Raw genomic sequence first — 19,781 nt, 5'->3', positions numbered from 1 at the left:
GTATGACTATAAACAAGCTATTTAACCTCATTTGTTTATTTTATAAATACCAATTTATTGAGATATGATTGACATACAAAAAGCTGTACATATTTAATATATATAACTTGATGACTTTGGAGATAAGTATACACCCATTACCACAATCAAAGCCATAAACATACCTGTTATTCCCAAAAGTTTCCTCCTGTCCTCTTTTGTGTGTGTGTGTGTGTGATAAGAACACTATCTATCCTTTCAGTAAAGCTTTTAGTATACAGTATTGTTAACTATAGACACTATGATGTACAGCAGTTCTCTAAGACTTATTCATCTTGCATAACTGAAACTTTATACTCTTTGACCATCACCTCCCCACTTCCCTTACCCACCAGCCCCTGGTAACCACTATTTGACTCTGCTTCTGTGAGTTTTAGATTCATCATATATATGGGATCATCTAGTATTTGCTCCTCTGTATCTGACTTATATAACTTATCATAATGTCCTTCAGGTCCATCCATATTGTTACAAATGACATAATTTCCTTCTTTTTAAAGGCTAAATAATACTCCACTGTATGTAAATGGCACATTTCCTTTCTCTATCATCTGTTGGTGGACATTTGGGTTGTTTACATGTCTTGGACATTGTGAATAATGCTGCAGTGAACATGGGAGTGCAAATCTCTTTGAGATCCTAAACAATATGCCACTAAAAAAACCAATGGGTCATTGAAAATATCAAAGAGGAGAAAAAAAAACACCTGGAGGAAAATGAACATGGAAACACAATGATCTAAAATCTATGGGTTGCAGCAAAAGCAGTTCTAAGAGGAAAGTTTATAGTGATAAAAGCCTACCTCAGGGAAAAAGAAAAACCTCAAATAAACAACCTACACTTATGCCTAAAGGAACCATAAAAAAGGAGAACAAGCAAAACCTACATCACAAATGAATTTTACCAAACATCTAAAGAAGAGTTAACACCTATCCTTCTCAAACTATTCTAAAAAGTTGCAGAGAGGAATGCTGCTGAACTCATTGTACAAGGCCATCATTACTCTCATACCAAAAACCAGACAAAGATACCAAAAAAAAAAAAAAAAAAGAAAATTATAGGCCAATGGCACTGATGGATATAGATGCAAAGATCTTCAACAAAATACAAGCAAACTGAATTAAACAATACATTAAAGAACCATATACCATGATACAGTGAGATTTATCCCAGGGATGTAAGGATAGTTTAATATCTGCAAATCAGTCAACATGATACACCACAGTAACAAATTGAAGAAAAAAAATATGATCATCTCAATAAATGCAGAAAAAGATTTTGACAAAATTCAACTTATGACAAAATCTCTCAACAAAGTGAGTATAGAGGGAATGTAACTCACCACAATACAGGCCATATGTGACAAACCTACAGCCAACATCACACTCAACCGGGAAAAGTTGAAAGCATTTCCTCTAAGAGCAGTAACAAGACCATTATGCCTACTCTTGCCACTTTTATTCAACTATTGGAAGCCCTAGCACAGTAATCAGACAAGAAAAAGAAATAAAAGGCATGCAAATTGGAAGGGAAGAAGTAAAAGTGTCACCATTCGCAGATGACATGATACTATACATAGAACACCCTGAAGACTCCACCAAAAATCTATCAGAACTAATAAATGAATTAAATAAATTTATAGGATACAACATTAATATACATAAATCTGTAGCATTTTTATACACTAATAATGATCTGCCAGAAAGAGAAATTAAGAAAATCCCATTTGTAAGTGTAGCAAAAATAATAAAATACCTAGGAACATTTTTAACCAGGAAGTGAAAGACCTGTACTCTGAAAACTATAGAACATTAATGAAAGAAATTGAAGGTGACACAAGTAAAAAATATTCTGTATTTATGGATTGGAAGAATTAATGTTTATTTAGCCACACTATCCAAAGTGATCTACAGATCCAATACAATCTCTGTCAGAATACAATGGCATTTTTCACAGAACTAGAACAAATAAAATTTTGTATGGAACCACAAAAGATCCCAAATATCCAAAGCAATCTGGAGAAAGCAAACCAAAGCTGGAGGTATGATGCTCCCTGACTTCAGACTATACTACAAACCTAGAGTAATCAAAACAGCATAGTTCTGGCACAAAAACAGACACACAGATCAATGGAACAGAATAAAGAAAGAGGCCATAAAGAAACTCACCTATGGTCAATTAATCTATGACAAAGGAAGCAAAAATTTGCAATGGAGAAAAGACAGTGTCTTCAATAAGTGGTGCTGTAAAACTGTCACTGGAGCAACAAGATGTCTTCCAAAGTGTCTGTATCATTTTGCTTTCCCAACAGCCATGAGTAAGTGTTTCTGTTGCTCCATGTACATTTCACCAGTATTTGGTGGTGCTGTTGCTTTGAATTATATCCATTCCAACAGATATGTAGGTTGGGCTACTTATTTACTTATTAAAAAAATTTTTATTGACATATAATCGATTCACAATATTAGATTCAGGTGTACAGGATAGTGATTCAATATTTTTATAGATTATACTCCATTAAAAGTTATTACAAAATAATAGCTCTAATTCCCTATGCTGTACAATGTATATTTGTTGCTTATCTATTTTATACATAGTAGTTTGTATCTCTTAATTCCATACTCCTAACTTGCCCCTTCCACCATCCCTTTCCCCAGTGGTAACCATTAGTTTGTTTTCTATATCTGTGAGTCTGTTTCTGTTTTGCTATATACATTCATTTTATTTTTTAGATTCCACATATAAGTGATATCATACAGTATTTGTCTTTCTCTCTCTGACTTACTTCACTGAGCATAATATTCTCTAGATCTATCCATACTGATGAAAATGGCAGAATTTCATTTTTCTGGCTGAGTAATATTCCTTTATATATATATATAATTCCATTATATATAATATATATATAATATTATATATCCATTATATATAAAATATATAATGAATATTCTATATTTGTTATATGTAATTAATTAATTGTAATTATTAATTAATTATAATCATTAATATATAATGAATATATATATCAATCATATATCACATCTTATTTATCCATTTGTTTGTTGGTGGACACTTGGGTTGCTTCCATATTTTAGCTATTGTAAATAGTGCTGCTATGAACTTTGGGGTGCATGCATCTTCTCAAATTAGTGTTTTTGTTTTTTCCAAGTATATACCTGAGAGTAGAATTGCTGAATTGTATGATAGTTCTATTTTTAGTTTTTAGGACCCTCCATACTATTTTCCATAATGGCTGCATCAATTTACATTCTCACTAACAGTGTACAAGATTCCTTTTCTCCATAACCTTGCCAACATTTGTTATTTGTGGTCTTTTTGATGATGGCCATTCTGACTAGTGTGAGGTGATAGGCCATCCTTGTTTCGATTTTCATTTCTCTAGTAATTAGCAATGTTGAGCATCTTTTCTTGTGCTTGTTGGCCATCCTTTGGGAAAATGTCTACTCAGGTCTTCTGCCCATTTTCTGATTGGGTTGTTTGTCTTGTTTTATTTTTTTGATATTGAGTTGTACATGATTATCTCAATGGTCACAGAAAAAAAATTTGACAAAATTTAGCATCCATTCATGATAAAAGCTCTCATCAAAGTTGCTACAGGGGGAACATATCTCAAAATAATAAAGGCCATTTATGACAAACCCACAGCTAACGTCATACTCAGTGGTGAAAAGCCAAGAACATTTCCTCTAAATTCAGGAACAAGACAAGGGTTCCTGCTCTCAGCTTTTCTATTAATGTAGTATTGGAAGTCCTAGCCACAGCAATTAGACAAGGAAAAGAAATGAAAGACATCCAAATTGAAAGGGAAGAGGTAAAATTGTCACCATTTGCAGATGACATGATAGTCTATATAGAAAACCCTAAAGTCTCCACCAAAAAATTATTAAAACTAATAAATGAATTCAATAAAGTTGCAGAATTACAAGATTAATACACAGAAGTATGTTGCTTTTCTGTACACTAATAGTGATCTATCAGAGAGAGAATTTTAAAAATTCCATTTAAAATTGCATCAAAAAGAATAAAACACCTAAGAATAAACTTAACCAAGGAGGTGAAAGATCTGTACTCTGAAAACTGTGAAACATTGATGAAGGAAATGTCATTGAAGATGACACAAAGAAAAGAAAGATATCCCATACTCTTGGATTGAAAGAATTAATATTGTTAAAATGGTCATACTACCCAAAACAACCTATAGACTTAATGCAATCTCCACCAAAATTCTCATGACTTTTTTCACAGAACTAGTACAAATAATCCTAAAATTAAATGGAACCACAAAACCCCTGAATTTCTAAGGCAATATTGAGAAAGCAGAACAAAGCTGGTGGTGTCATGCTCCTTGACTTCAGACTACATCCACATCCCCTCCACAATTTCTGAGAGTTCCCGAGGCATTACTTTCTTTCTTATGGTTCCCCCTGCTCTGTCTGGCTCTTGGGCTGTTTCCACCTTCCCTTGAAGCAACCCAGACACAAAACTCAGGTTCTTCAGGGTTTTCACAAGAAAGAAGGCCCACCCCCAAGGATTCTGTGAGTTTGGTAACTTAATGGAGAGTGATGCTATAGCAATATTCATTACTTCCTGACTAGATCTCTTCTCTCCCTTTTTTCCCTTAACTCCCTTTATGGTGTTAAAAAAAAAAAGTTCCCTTCTTTGTCTCTTTGTGTAGCTGTTTTACATCCTTCTCTGGGCTTTTGGGGTTGCCAGTATGCATATCCCATATAGATACACCTATTGAAAGTTCACTGTCAAGGCATACTGACCACTTAAGTATCTGTCCCTAAGATAGAATTTTCTTCTATCAACTGCTAAGAAACTACAATTTATATTGTCACATTGTATGTAGCCATTTTCACACAAATATTGTTTTTTCTGGGTAGTAAGTTCCCCAAGGATGAGAACTGATTCTTCATCATTCTGATCTTCGTAGTCCCTGCTTGAGAAGTGGTGGCCAATAAATTTTTATTGAAGAAATGAATGAGTGAATGCTTGCACTATATATGACATCAGTCTCTTTTAAAAAGAAGCAAATGTATTTCTTTCAACTAGGCATTCTTGAATTTTAAGCAATTAATCCATTTTCTGTACAAGTGGAAACACAGACCATAGTTTCCTTGCCCAGCATATAACATTTATTAAGAAATGACAGAAGATACTGTATCACAGATTCTAATTGAAATAGCCGACAGGCATGATCCTTATGATCCAAAAAAAGGGAGATGGAATCAGAAGTTGAAATATGGATGAGTCTAGGCTCCTTCTTAGAGGCTGAATGTTGGGTGAAGAGCTTCTATTTCTTGCTGGTGATGTCTGAAGATGTTATGTGGCTATACTCTGTTGCTTTTGATGATGGAAAAAATTTTCAGGTAAAAAGAAGTTAAAAATAGATCATAAAGCAGGGGGAATTAGACTTGTGGACAGTTCACAAGGATAAACTCCACACTATGTCAGCAATTTTGAACCTGGCAAGAAAGTCAGAAATAGTATATCCAGAGCAATTTGATGATCAGCAGGTGGGTTTGCAACATTTCTGTGTCCACAGTGGAAAGTCAAGATATTCACTGCAGGATGAAATCAGATAAAACTCATACATTTGGTAGCTCCCATAACAAAAGTCCAAATGGATGTTTAAGAACTTTCACTGTGGTCCATGGGTGGTTGAGGGGATAAATTGTTCAGAGATGCTGTATCCTGAGCAACTGAAAATGAGTAACCTGGTTTTTAGCAGGTGGGCTCGCAGCAGGTGGGCTCACAGCAGAAGCAGCAGGCTGGACGGCAGCAGGACTGTCCACAGTAGGATGGGCGGCAGCAGGAGGCCTGGGCGAGGTACAGCTGGCAGCAGGTTGGTGGGGTGCAGCTCACCACGCAGCAGGGAGGCAGGCAGGTGCCCTCCACGCGGCAGTCAGGGTGGCACCACCTGGTGCGGCAGCTCAGAGCTCCGCTGCCACCCTCCTGGCCACAGCCAATGCTACCACCAATGCCACAGCCAGTCTCACAGCTGCTGGTCTGGCGGCAAGTTGGCTGGCAGCAGCTGGTCTGGCAGCAGGTTGGCTGGCAGCAAGTTGGCTGGCAGCAGCTGGTCTGGGAGCAGGTTGGCTGGCTGCAGCTGGTCTGGGAGCAGGTTGGCTGGCAGCAGCTGGAGCCACAGTTCCCACCAGTAGAACAGATGGGAAATCCGTTGAAGCTGGTGGAACAGCAGGCCATGGTATCAAGAGTTGGGCTGAGAGTTGGAATGCTTGGAGGACTTTTGATGGTGACTTCTGTGTCAGGCCTTTTATATGTCTGGGCCAGCTGCTATTTGTAAAATTCTTAGCATATCTTCCTTGTTTTTATTTAAATTTGTTCCTCAGTGGTCCTCTGATTGGCTTACATTAAAATACTTACAATACACTATGAGCAACAGTTTAGAAATTACTTTGTTTTTATAGTTTCATTGGGATTCGTCATATCGGTCCTTTACTCTTTGGAATAAGCTTGTGGTTTCCCATGTTCAAAGAGACCTCCCATTTTAGTCCACGTCAATACCCCTGTTTTGTAGAGGTAGTTATTCCAGGTGACACTCTGTCCAGATCGCTAAGGCTAAGAGTAACTGTGCTTTTATTTTTAACTATTATTTTTTCCTTCTGGATATATAGATTGAATTCTCTTGAATTTGGGACATCAGGACATACACTGATCTAAAAGTTACCTTTGGTCATGCATCATTAAAAGCTTCCAACTTATGTATTCCAACATCAAATTAAATTACCATCATAGTTCCTTTGATTTCAACCAATTTGAAATGTGTAAATATTTATTCATGTTCCAGGCCAGAAATATTTTCTTGTCAACCAAAGGATGTAGTATATATATAAAGATATCCAGCACAGTGCTTAGCTTCTGGTAGAACCTTAGTAAATGTTTATCGAATCTGATTTTGAATGGGTGAAGTAAAAAGCATGATTCACAGATGCCTGTACCACTTATAAATGATTAAATAGAGTTTTCAAGCTGTTGTGCCTCTAATGAAGGAGTCCTTATTATTGTCAGAAGAGAATAGGAAATGCTGAAATTATTTTTACATTTAATAGTCAAACTAAGGCTCGGGAAAAAATATCCACAAGTGATGATATTTTAAAGACTGCACCGCCATCAACTTTATTCTTTTGTGTGTGATCTACCACTGCTACCAATTAAATGATAGAGGTAAGTGCTGGGAGTTTGTAAATATCTCAAAAAATACTTTTCTAAAAGTGTCCTATGTTTTGTTCTATTGTGTCTTGTATATTGTGCTCAAATACTTATTGGAGAATTGAAAAATTAAATGGTAAAGGGTATTTTTGGTTCAAATTGGGTTGCAAAGTGTAAAATACATAGTTGCTTCAGATTTTTGATGCACGTGTCTGACAAAAGGTGATGGTGGAACTCACTAGGAATCTCCATAGCTGTTTGTTCTACTCTCATTTAGACCATAGAATATCTTTTTTTTAACTTTTTTAAATTGAATTATAGTCATTTTACAATGTTGTGTCAAATTCCAGTATAGAGCACAATTTTTCAGTTATACATGAACATACATACATTCATTGTCACATTCTCTTTCGCTGTGAATTTAGACCATAGATACATCTTATAAAAACTTACAGTAAATGGAGGTGAGTGTTAAGAGTTGAAACTTAGAGAGCAATCTGGGGATCAGTGGGAAGAATATAGTAGACTAAGTTATAGGAATTAAACCTAAATGTTCTTAGAAAATAGGTAGTATCCGATAGACCGTAACTGGTAAATATTTTAAAATCTAGTCAGTAGGTAATACAATTTCTTTAGAGATGGAGTTTGCATGAAGAGGAACATCTAGTATATTAAGTGGAAGAAGCTTCAAAATGGTAGAAGTTCATCCAGGTAGAAATCCCATTGCTTTGATCAACCTGAAAATTTTAGGTAGAAACGGCTTTATTGGTTTAGACCTAATCATAATAGATTAGACCGGGTAAGTATCTGAGTAATTGTAAAGATTATTGAATGCATGGAACATTTTATTAACGGGTGGATTCAAGCATAATGTAATTTATATTTAATCATTCTGGTTTGGACTTTCTGTTTATGCCTTAGCAATATTATCAAAATGCAAATTAGCTCTTTCTGAATTCCAGCTAAAGGTGGACAAGCTTGAAGGTAGAAGGAAGAAAATAACTCAGTTTGCTTTGCACATTTAAACATTTTATTTGACATTAGCAGAGGCTATGCAGGGAGAAAGGAGGTTTGAAAGTATGTGGGGGTCAAGAGACAGGAAGGAGACCAGAGATGCCACTTAAATGAAGAATTACTCCACTCTGGGGCCCTGCTCAAGCAAGGCAGGATATCCAGATACTGTGGCCAATGCATGTTTTCAGTTGCTAATTCAAAACATCCAAGAGGGTCCTAAGGCTTTCATTTCTGAGTGGCTTAGAAATAGCATGATACTTAGCATCCAGGTAAAATTGAACACTCCTTCAGAGATCTGCATAATTTAGCTCTGCTTCCCCTTTCATTCTTAAGTAATCAGCAACCTTGCTTTTAACAGGTGGGTTCACAGCAGGTGGGCTCACAGCAGAGGCAGCAGGCTGGGCGGCAGCAGGACTGTCCACAGTAGGATGGGCGGCAGCAGGAGGCCTGGGCGAGGTACAGCTGGCAGCAGGTTGGTGGGGTGCAGCTCACCACACAGCAGGGAGGCAGGCAGGTGCCCTCCACGCGGCAGTCAGGGCGGCACCACCTGGTGCGGCAGCTCAGAGCTCCGCTGCCACCCTCCTGGCCACAGCCAATGCTACCACCAATGCCACAGCCAGTCTCACAGCTGCTGGTCTGGCAGCAAGTTGGCTGGCAGCAGCTGGTCTGGGAGCAGGTTGGCTGGCCGCAAGTTGGCTGGCAGCAGCTGGTCTGGGAGCAGGTTGGCTGGCAGCAGCTGGAGCCACAGTTCCCACCAGTAGAACAGATGGGAAATCCGTTGAAGCTGGTGGAACAGCAGGCCATGGTATCAAGAGTTGGGCTGAGAGTTGGTTTGTTAAGAGAAGTTTCTGAGTTTTGGCTTCACCTTCTACATCTGGCCTTTTATATATATGGCAGAGCCAGGTATTTGCTAACATTTAGCATGTTTCCTTGATAGCATTGCAAAGTCAGTCTCTGATTGGCTAATACTTGAGTTGTTTGGAAAGTTATAAATAGCATTTTCAATAGCCTGCTTTGGTCATTATTCAATTAAATCTCATTATGTTTCTTCTTTGCTCTTTGGATCAAGTGAAGACTCATTATGAAAGCCAATCACATCAGCACCTCTTTCTGCAAGTCACATGACAGACTAGGCTCAGGCCAACCATTACCCTGGCTTACTTTGTCATAGATGTCCTTTGATAACCTTTAGGCAGAGTTTATCTAAACTGAACATTCTCTTCCTAAGTGGTCACTCAGTTAAGGATCATGATTTGTAAACAATTTGTCCAGACTTGAAATGACTACCATTAGTGTCATCAAAACATGAGCTATCACCTGACTCATCAACATCAAAAGAAGTACGCCCTCCTATGTTCCGTTTGTGCAAGTTACAGGATCCTCAGAGTTCTTAGGAGTATTTTTGCCTTCAGTCATCAATGTACATATTTCCAGTTGAAACCCTTAATGACTTTTGCTTGTAGATTGTTTTCTGACTCGACTACAATCTGTACATTGACATCCATCAGTGAACTTGGGTTGTTTCCAACTTTTCGCTATTGTAATTAATCCTGCCAGGAACATAGATGTACAAATATCTCTTCAAGATCATGCTTTCAGTTCTTTTGGGTATATACCTAGGAGTAGAATTGCTGAATCACGTGTAATTCTATTTTTTATTTTTTCAGTAACAGCCATACTGTTCCCCATAGTGTATGTATCATTTACATTCCCACCAAGAATGCACAGAGGTTACAGTTTCTCCATTTCCTTGCCAACACTTGTTGGGTTTTTTGAGAGTAGTCATTCTAATGGATGTGAGGTGGCATGTCACTGGTTTTTGTTTGCATTTTCCTAATGATCATGATACCTTCGTATGCTTGTTGGCCATTTGTATATTTTCTTTGTAGATATGTCCATTCATGTTCTTTGCCCAATTTTTAATTGTTTTGTTGTTGTTCTTGTTGTTAAGTTCTTTATGTATTCTGTATATTAACCCTTTATCAGATATATGATTTGCAAATATCTTCTCCCATTCTGTAGACTGCCTTTTCATTTTGTTGTCTCCTTTGATGCAGAGAAGCTTTTAATTTTGATGTACTTCAGTTTATCTTTTTTTTTCTTTTACTTTTGTTGCCTGTTCTTTTGGTGTCATATCCAAGAAATCATTATCAAATCCAATATCATGAAACTTTTCCTCTATGTTTTCTTTTAAGAGTTTTATCATTTTAGCTCTTATGCTTAAGTCTTTGATCCATTTTAACTTTTGTAGATGTCTTAAGATAAAGGTCCAACTTCATTCTTTTGCATGTGGATATCCAGTTTTCCCAACACCATTTGTTGAAAAGACTGTCATTTCCTATTGAATGGTCTTGGCGCCCTAGTTGAAAATCTTTGACCATATATGTGAGGGTTATTTCTGGTCTCTGTATTCTATTCAATTTGTCTATATGTTTGCCTTTATGTCAGTACCATACTGTTTTGATTACTGTAGCTTTGTAGTATAGTTTGAAATCAGAAGTGTGATGTCTCCAGCTTTGTTCTTTTTTCTCAAGATTGCTTTGGCTATCCTGGGTCTTTTGTGGCTCCATACAAATTTTAGGATTGTTTGTTCTATCTCTGTGAAAAATATCATTGGATTTTTGGTAAGGATTGCCTTGAATCTGCAGATCACTGTGGGTAGTATGGACATTTTAACAATATTAATTCTTCCAGCCATGAGCATGGAATACCTTTCATTTATTTATGTCTTCAATTTCTTTCATCAAAGTCTTACTGCTTTCAGTGTACAAATCTTTCACCTCCTTGATTAACTTTATTCTTAAGTATTTTTTTTGATGCTATTGTAAATGAGATGTTTCTTTAATTTCTCTTTCTGATAGATTGTTGTTAGTGTATAGAAATGCTATTGATTTTATATATTGATTTTTATCCTGCAGCTTTACTAAATTCATTGTTAGTTGTAACAGTTTTTGTTTTTGGGTTTTTTTTTTTTTTGGTGGAGTCTAGGGTTTTCTATATATAATATGTCATTTGCAAATAGACAATTTTACTTCTTTCTTTCTTACGTAGATAACTTTTACTTCTTTTTCTTGCCTAATTACTCTGGCTTAGACATTCAGTACTATGATAAATAGAATAGGTAAATGTGAGCATCTTTTTCTTGTTCCTGATCAATAGGAAAAGTTTCAGTCTTTCACTGTTGAGTATGATGTTAGTGTGGGCTTTTCATATATGGCTTTTATTATGCTGAGATAGTTTCTGCATCTATTGAGATAACCAAGTGTTTCCTTCCTTCATTCAGTTATGTGATGTATTACATTGATTAGTTTTCATATGTTAAACCATTCTTGCATTCTAGGATAAACTTCCATTTAGTCATGGTATATAATCCTTTTAAACATACTGTTGAGTTCTGTTTGATAATATTTTGTTGAGAATTTTAAAATCAATATTCATCAGGGATATTGGTCTATAATTTTGCTTTCTTGTAGTGTCTGTCTGGCTTTGGTATCAGAGTAAATCTAACCTTGTAGAATGAGTTTGGAAAAATTCCTTCATCTTCAGTATTTTTTTTTTTTGAAGAGCCTGAGGAGGACTGGTGTTACTTTGTCTTTAAATATTTGATAGAATTCACCAGTGAAACCTTCTAGTACTGGGATTTTTGTTGTTGTTGTTGTCGTTGTCGTTGTTGGAATGTTTTATTACTGATTCCATCTCCTTGTTAATTATAGATCTGTTCAGATTTTCTATTTCTTTATGATTCCGTTTCAGTAAGTTGAGTGTCTCTAGGCATTTATCAGTTTCATCTAAGCTATCCAGTTTGTCAGCCTATCCTATGCATATTACTCATTCTTTTAAATAGCTGTGTAGTATTCCAGAGTATGATCATACCACACTTGATTCAATCATCCTCCTATTGATGAAACCCTCAAATGTTTTAGTTTGTGCTTTTGGATTTAAGAAAACCAGAGAATTTTAAGCTGAAAGGGACTCTTTAAAAGGGCCCAGCTTTAGGTGATTGTGAATGGTCATGTGATGTAGGGGACTGAACTCTCAAAGGAGAGCTAATTAAGTTAATTAAACTAAATAGGCTTCTCAAACTAGGTCTACTTTTAAGTGACTGTGTGACCTCAGAAAAGTCACTTAATCCCCTCTGAACACCCGTTTATTCATTGTAAAATGAGATGATCTCTCAGACACGTTTGGAGCTAAAATCCTGTAATTGCCCTACCAGGTCTTTCATTCCTTAAGGACATGATCTGCCCATGTCTGTTCACATTGATGGCCTACATAGTGCTTTCTGTACCATCTTATGTGTAGTTGCTCAGTAAATGCTCATTGAATAAAAGAGAGAATGAATGATTAGCAGTATATGGTAATAATGAATAGGCCAATTTGCATTTTACTAAAGTCACATGTTATTTTATTATTTTTTTTCTCAGCAGGAGCTATTAAGGGGCAATACCTAAAAGTATCAGTAGTTAGAATCAAAGGGGCAAGAGGACAAAATGTGTCTCTACTTCTGTTCTGTTTTTCAAGGATGTTTTCTGGATTAGATCAAATCTCTCGATATGCTAGGGAAAATGATTCTTTGCTTATGTGTTACCCTTTACTCATGCCCTCTACTTTCTTGATTTTCATTAACCCTTGAATGAATAAAGCATTGTAATTTTAGCCAATGTGATATTCTTAATAAAGAAGAGTACTTTCAGTCTCCTCCAGCTCTAAGTACAAGAAACTATGATTAATCTTGATTCTTGTCCCCAAAAATCACCCATATTTAGGAAACTTCCCCTTCTTCTCCCCTACTTGTGCTTAAAGGTACCAAAATCCATTGTATATCTGTATTACATATAAATGCATGTATATGTATAATAAGTATGCATGTATTTCTGTTAAGATTTTAACCCAAAGTAGACACGTTGATTCTAAAACTAGGACAAAATAGCTATTATTCTCACTTCAGTTTAGAAGCCGGGGGAAATGTTTTTGGTGTAAAAACCTCCATCTAAGTGAAAGTATATTTCCTCAGTGAGCCTTTCCCAACTTACGGTTCACTTGCTTTACTCTGTAAGATGACATGTAAGAGGATGATTTATTGGTGTGCATTACCACTGTTTGAAGATTGCCTGGAAGAGAATATTCCTCTTACAGACATGACAAAATAAGTCATATTCTGGCTCTAGATACAGAGGTCTTGACATCTGTAACTTCCTGGTTATGAAAACACTGTGTAAAGTAGGGGTACAGCAGTACAGCCCATGCCAACTGGAGGCCTGTGTAACCACCTCTGCTGTATCTTTTTATGGGGATTAACCTCCCCTGGATTTGATCATGTTTCCTAACACGGTATAAGAATCACAGTGTGGGATATCAAAACCAGATTAGAATCTTACTGTGTGACTTCCTCCAAAATATACATCATGAGCAGACTCAAAGAAGAAAAAGAGACATGTCTGCTGTACCAAAGATAGAGTTTATTAAACCTCGGTATATTGTTCCCCTATCATAGGAAATGCAGTTTGCAAGATGGTGGAGTTTAGGAGATGAATGTTTCTGAGAAGGACAGATGGTTCTGCCACAGCCTTGGAAGCACTGGGCCGTGGAGAAGATGCTTGCTGAAGGCTGATCCTGAGGCAAATTGGTTTTCACATTTCTTAGGTCAAACTTATATCTTGGCAGCTTCAGTGGAGCGCTCAAGATCTTTTTAGCATTGAATGGAATCAGACAGGTCTGTGAGGCCCAAATATTTGGTAAACCTTCAAAAAAGAGTCGAATAAAAATTCAAGAACTTGTTAGTGGCCCAGGGGTGATTGAGGAGATTATTAGTTCATGGACTGAGCTGGAAGTTGAAATTTCAAGTTGAAAATCAGAAACCTGACTTTTAGCAGGTGGGCTCTCAGCAGGTGGGCTCACAGCAGGTGGGCTCACAGCAGAGGCAGCAGGCTGGGCGGCAGCAGGACTGTCCACAGTAGGATGGGCGGCAGCAGGAGGCCTGGGCGAGGTACAGCTGGCAGCAGGTTGGTGGGGTGCAGCTCACCACGCAGCAGGGAGGCAGGCAGGTGCCCTCCACGCGGCAGTCAGGGCGGCACCACCTGGTGCGGCAGCTCAGAGCTCCGCTGCCACCCTCCTGGCCACAGCCAATGCTACCACCAATGCCACAGCCAGTCTCACAGCTGCTGGTCTGGCAGCAGGTTGGCTGGCAGCAGCTGGTCTGGCAGCAGCTGGAGCCACAGTTCCCACCAGTAGAACAGATGGGAAATCCGCTGAAGCTGGTGGAACAGCAGGCCATGGTATCAAGAGTTGGGCTGAGAGCTGGCTTGTTAAGAGGAGTTTCTGAGTTTTGGCTTCACCTTCTACATCTGGCCTTTTATAAGCCTTGACCAGCTATTATTTACATAATTCTTAAAGCCCCTTCCTTGTTTGTTTTAAAATAACTTGTCTCTGAATGGTCATTGGCCTATCCCTGAGTTACTTGTTCAACCTCTGAAAGCTTTTAAAAGTTAATTTTATTTGGCCTTCAATTAGGATTCTTCACCATGGTCAAGTAGTCATTAGCGTTCACTGGTTATATAACCCCTAATTCCACATATTTGTTAAAATTTGCTCATTGCCCCAAGAATAATTAACTGAAGCCTCACCTTTAAGGAGTGTCAATATGACTCAGTGTTGACCCTTGTAATTGAATTCTTGGGTCTCACATGACAGGTTAATTCCCACTAGCCAGAGCTGACTGCTGCTTTTCTCATCTTCACCTTGACTGTGAAGCTGGACAGAAGGGGATGCTTTCCTTAGGGCTAGAAAATGTGGGTGAATTGCTACTGATGATGTTTTTGGAGTACTTATTAAGTGTCCAAATGGTTCGGAGACTTTGCATGTATCAATTCATTTAATTTTCACAGCACTTCGATGGGGGAGGTACCACTGCTGTCCCATCATCAACAGGAGAAAACTGAGCCACAGATTAAAGTAATTTGTCCAAGTTCACACTAACAAGTGGTGAATCTGAAATTTGAACCCACGTCTTCTGACCTCAGACTAAACTCTTTTAACCAGATAGTCAGTTCCCTCTTTTCCATGTAAGCAGTTGTTTTAGGGAAAATCAACGGGTGAAAAACAAGATGTCACAATTTGCCCACTTTCTTAGAATTTTTTAGAGTGAAGGGAAGAAAGGCAGAGCTTAGGGTGAGTAATAACACCGGTGATTCAGTAGGGACTTCTCTGGAGACCTTGTTTTTTAAACTGCATATAAGCACACTTCAAGGAAATCTCAAGTGCTAAAAAATGTAACCTACTTAACTTGTGACTTCATCTGATCTTTGATCTCAGGATCTATAGATTTGGATGTTCTTAACTGCATAAAAAGTATACTTTTTTTTTAGAAAGTACACTCTTAGTATATTAATACTGGAGTATGTGATACTATCGTGCCTTAGAGCTCCAGTGTGTGGTTTATTCCAGACATTAGAGAGTAATTCAATTAACTGGAAAGTTTATATAAGCCCAGTGAGGCAACTGATGTGGGTGAGATTGAAGGTTTTGGCTAGGTACCATGAAAGGTGAACTAGCCTCCAGAGAGTATGGCCTCTTACAGGGAATGGAAGTCAAAATGCCACTTACAGGGTTTAAATCAGAACACCAAATGTTCATTGTGCCTCTCTGGAAATGACAGTTTTGAGTTTATGTCCTAACTCTTGCTGTGTCTGAATTAAGCATTTTCAAATCCCACATCGAATTTGGTATGTTTCTTTGTGAATATTTTGCTTCTTTTCCTTAAGCAACTCTACAACACAGATTCTTTGATTAGCTTTTTTTTTTCCACCTTGGATGTTTGAAATGTGTAGCTTTGTCATTATTATGATCTCAGGGGCTATTTACTTCATAGTGAAATTCAGCAGTAATCATTGATACTAAAAAGATTTTTCTCCCCTTGCAAAAAGTTCCAGTGTTTGAGGAATTGAAATGCATGTTGATTAGGGCACTGGAGATAGTAGCACTGCGTATCCCATTTCCACTTCTGTGCGTTTCTGCTGTGGCGACATCTCCCTCAGTGCAAAATTAAACTCAGTTTTCATGTTTCTGGTCTTTGGTTGCACTTAAAGAATTATTAATAGTAAGGTTTATTAGTCAGAATTTTCCAGAGAAACAGAAGTGATAGGATATATATGTATATACATATAGAGAAAGGGGTTTATTATGCAATTATGGAGGCTGAGAAGCCCTGTGACCTGCTGTCTAAAAGCTGAAGACCCAGGAAAACCAATGGTGTAGTTCTAGTACAAACTTGAAGGCCTGAGAACCTGGGGAGCCAATGGTGTGAGTTCTAATCCAAGTCCAGAGGCCCCAGAACCAGGGGTGTCATGCTCAAGAGCAAGAGGAGATGGATGTGCCAGCCTGAGCAAGAGAGAGAATTTGTCATTCCTCTGCTTTTGTGTTCTGCTCAGACCTCAGTGAATTGGACTGTGCCCACCCACATGCGTGAGGGTGATCTTTACTCAGTCCAAGGATTCAAATACTAGTCTCTTCCAGAAACTCCCTCACCAACACACCCAGAAATGTTTTACCAGCCATCTGAGGACCCCTCAGCAGTCAAGTTGATACATAAGATTAACCATCACAAGGTATGACACTTACATTTGAGGATTCTACTCCTCTGCCACAGAATGAAAGCTAATCTGAACATTTCCTTACCTCCTCTAAATAAATCAAGAGTAAAGTTTAACCAGAATCTCTCCTCCTACCACTTAAATCCACTTCTTGATTAATTGTCACACAAATAGAGTAAGAAGTTATAATCATTTATGATGTTTCCCTATGTAGATTTTCTATCTTGGATATCTCTATCTGCAGTCTTCTTTGGAGAAAAAAAATGCCAATACTTTTCCATTTAAAATGTTCTCTTAACTACTGTATTTATTTTCTTTGGGTTTCATTACTTCATTTAAGCAATGGGTGTGCAGACCATACCAGAACCATAAAATGTGTTTTTCTGTTATTCTTGAATGTTTACCTTCTGTTCACAGACATTAATGTTTTGAGTTATTTTTCCTTAAGAGTTCAGGGTTCCAGTTTTCTAATTATGAGTTTAGGGGAATCTTCCAATTTCTTAAACTCCATTTTACCAGTTTTCTAATTCAGTTGCATCTGCCTCACTTAGATTCCTGAGAGATAAGACATAGTTGAAGTACCAATCAAATGACAGACCATTCCTACCCAGGGCTTCTGTGCTTCTGTTCTGGGCTCCCATCCTAGTGACAAAGGCTGGATAACTTCTAAACTTCAAGGACCTCATCTCATCCTCAACTTTTTATCCTAAGCCAACTAAAAAGATCCTTCTCTTCTCTCCTGAATGCCAATCAGCTCTTTTTGGTGCTTCTGAGCTGAACCCCTTCTAAGTAAAAGGTGCAAGCAATTTAAGTCTTCCCAACCTAATGGGAGATGACAGAATGATATGAGTGGGTAGAGTGTTGACCAAGTTTTGGAGCTGTTGTGTGTGAATGTGTAGATTGTGCCCTGATGGGAGACTCTGTCCACTCAGAGGAAGGAAAATCTGTCTTTACACAAAGAGCTATAGTCTCAACTAGTGGTGTGTTCCTCTGCTGTGTCTACCCAAAGGTGGTGCCTTTGTCCAATTCTTGAAAGTCGTGCTAATGGAGACCCAACCCTTTGCTTAACGGTTTAAAAAGTTGAGGTGAAATTCACATAATATACAATAAACCATTTTTTAAACATTTTTTCTTGACTTATAGTCATTTTACAATGTTTTGTCAAATTCCAGTGTAGAGCACAATTTTTCAGTTATACATGAATATACATATATTCATTGTCACATTCTTTTTCACTGTGAGCTACCACAAGATCTTGTATATATTTCCCTGTGCTACACAGTATAATCTTGTTTATCTATTCTACATTTTGAAGTCCCAGTCTGTACCTTCCCACCTCCCCCATCCCCTTGGCAACCACAAGTTTGTATTCTATGTCTATGAATCTGTTGCTGTTTTGTATTTATGTTCTTTTTTTTTTTTTAGATTCCACATATGAGTGATCTCATATGGTATTTTTCTTTCTCTTTCTGGCTTACTTCACTTAGAATGACATTCTCCAGTGATATCCATCTTGCTGCAAATGGCGTTATGTTGTCTTTTTTATGGCTGAATAGTATTCCATTGTATAAATTACCACATCTTCTTTATCTAGTCATCTGTTGATGGACATTTAGGCTGTTTCCATGTCTTGACTATTGTAAATAGTGCTGCTATGAACATTGGGATGCAGGTGTCTTTTTGAAGTAGGGTTCCTTCTGGTTATATGGCCAGAAGCAGAATTATTGGGTCATATGGTAAGTCTATTCCTAGTCTTTTGAGGAATCTCCACACTGTTTTCCATAGTGGCTGCACCAAACTGCATTCCCACCAGCAGTGCAGGAGGGTTCGCCTTTCTCCACAGCCTCTCCAGAATTTGTCATTTGTGGACTTTTAAATGATGGCCATTCTGACTGGTGCGAGGTGATACCTCATTGTAGTTTTGATTTGCATTTCTCTGATAATTAGTGATATTGCTCATTTTTTCATATGCCTATTGATCATTTGTATTTCTTCATTGGAGAATTGCTTGTTCTACAATAAACCATTTTAAAGTCTACAATTGTGTGGCATTTAGTGCTCACTGTGTTGTGCAACTGCCATAACTCTCTCCAGTTTCACAACTTTTTCATCACCCCAGAAGAACAGCTAATGACATTTAAGTAATCATTCCCATTCTCCTCCATCTCTAGCCTTTGACTCACCACTTTGATTTTATGACCAAAGATTTCATCCAGAATGGAAATTCCCTTATGTGTCTTTTGTTTAGTCCTTGCTTCATTCTAGAACTCTCTGTCTGGAGATCAGAAAAAGAATGAGGGTAGTGGATGCCAGCATCATGTTCATATAAAGCCATCCCTGCAACGGACATTTAATTTTTTGTTCACGATACATGAGAGAATTGTGTAGTGAATAAGTCAATAATAATATAAGAACATCAGCTGAAATTCTCCTTCATCATTTTCCAAAGATTATTTTGAGGAAGAATAGTGTTAGTGGTTGACAGGATGTTACTTGGTATTAAGTGAGTAGAGAATTCCATGATTAAATCAGATTGGGAGTGATAGTTGTAGATAGTCCCTTTATTACAAGACTTCTCAGTCCCTATATTCTGATACGCTGTATAAACCTTCTATATGGTAATAATACATGCAACATTATTCAACCATTGAAAAATTTTCCCCTTTGGGAATCTGAAGGGTCTAATTGACAGTGTGTCACCTGTTTAGGAAATGATCTACTATCATATGCATGGAAGAGATATTGCAAGAATGAAATTCAATTCTCTCGCTTTTCAGATTAGAATCAGGTACCTGGCAGGTAAAGAGACTTGCTCAAGAGTTCATGGATTGTTAGTTACAAAGTGAGGACTAGAGCTCAGGATGCCTTTAAATATTATGTTAATAACTATCTTTCCTATTTTGTATTACCCTTTTAATGCCCTTGATGATTGAAAGAATTGTC

At 37.6% G+C, this 19,781-nt stretch overlaps 3 protein-coding genes across 3 annotated transcripts; all 3 read right to left on the bottom strand.

Moving 5' to 3' along the window:
- Nucleotides 1-5,175: 5,175 nt before the first annotated feature.
- Nucleotides 5,176-6,337, bottom strand: LOC102529268 (keratin-associated protein 9-3-like). Its single transcript, XM_006214299.4, has one exon. The coding sequence runs from the start codon at nucleotides 6,268-6,270 to the stop codon at nucleotides 5,788-5,790; it is 483 nt and encodes a 160-aa protein (XP_006214361.3). The 5' UTR covers nucleotides 6,271-6,337; the 3' UTR covers nucleotides 5,176-5,787.
- A 1,906-nt stretch (nucleotides 6,338-8,243) lies between these two features.
- Nucleotides 8,244-9,131, bottom strand: LOC140686081 (keratin-associated protein 9-3-like). Its single transcript, XM_072938673.1, has one exon. It carries the CDS (start codon nucleotides 9,052-9,054, stop codon nucleotides 8,602-8,604), a length of 453 nt encoding a protein of 150 aa, XP_072794774.1. The 5' UTR covers nucleotides 9,055-9,131; the 3' UTR covers nucleotides 8,244-8,601.
- Nucleotides 9,132-13,689: 4,558 nt separating this feature from the next.
- LOC102528989 (keratin-associated protein 9-3) lies at nucleotides 13,690-14,656 on the bottom strand. Its single transcript, XM_072938672.1, has one exon. It carries the CDS (start codon nucleotides 14,522-14,524, stop codon nucleotides 14,132-14,134), a length of 393 nt encoding a protein of 130 aa, XP_072794773.1. The 5' UTR covers nucleotides 14,525-14,656; the 3' UTR covers nucleotides 13,690-14,131.
- Between the last annotated feature and the right edge of the window lie 5,125 nt (nucleotides 14,657-19,781).

This window comes from Vicugna pacos, chromosome 16 (genome assembly GCF_048564905.1).
Source record: "Vicugna pacos chromosome 16, VicPac4, whole genome shotgun sequence".
NCBI lineage: Eukaryota > Metazoa > Chordata > Mammalia > Artiodactyla > Camelidae > Vicugna > Vicugna pacos.
Note: the sequence above shows the minus strand (reverse complement) of the source record. Positions and strands in the feature narration are given on the sequence as shown.

Coding starts and splice junctions, on each gene's coding strand:
- LOC140686081 (XM_072938673.1), bottom strand. CDS start 9,054: ATGGCCTGCTGTTCCACCAGCTTCAACGGATTTCCCATCTGTTCTACT.
- LOC102529268 (XM_006214299.4), bottom strand. CDS start 6,270: ATGGCCTGCTGTTCCACCAGCTTCAACGGATTTCCCATCTGTTCTACT.
- LOC102528989 (XM_072938672.1), bottom strand. CDS start 14,524: ATGGCCTGCTGTTCCACCAGCTTCAGCGGATTTCCCATCTGTTCTACT.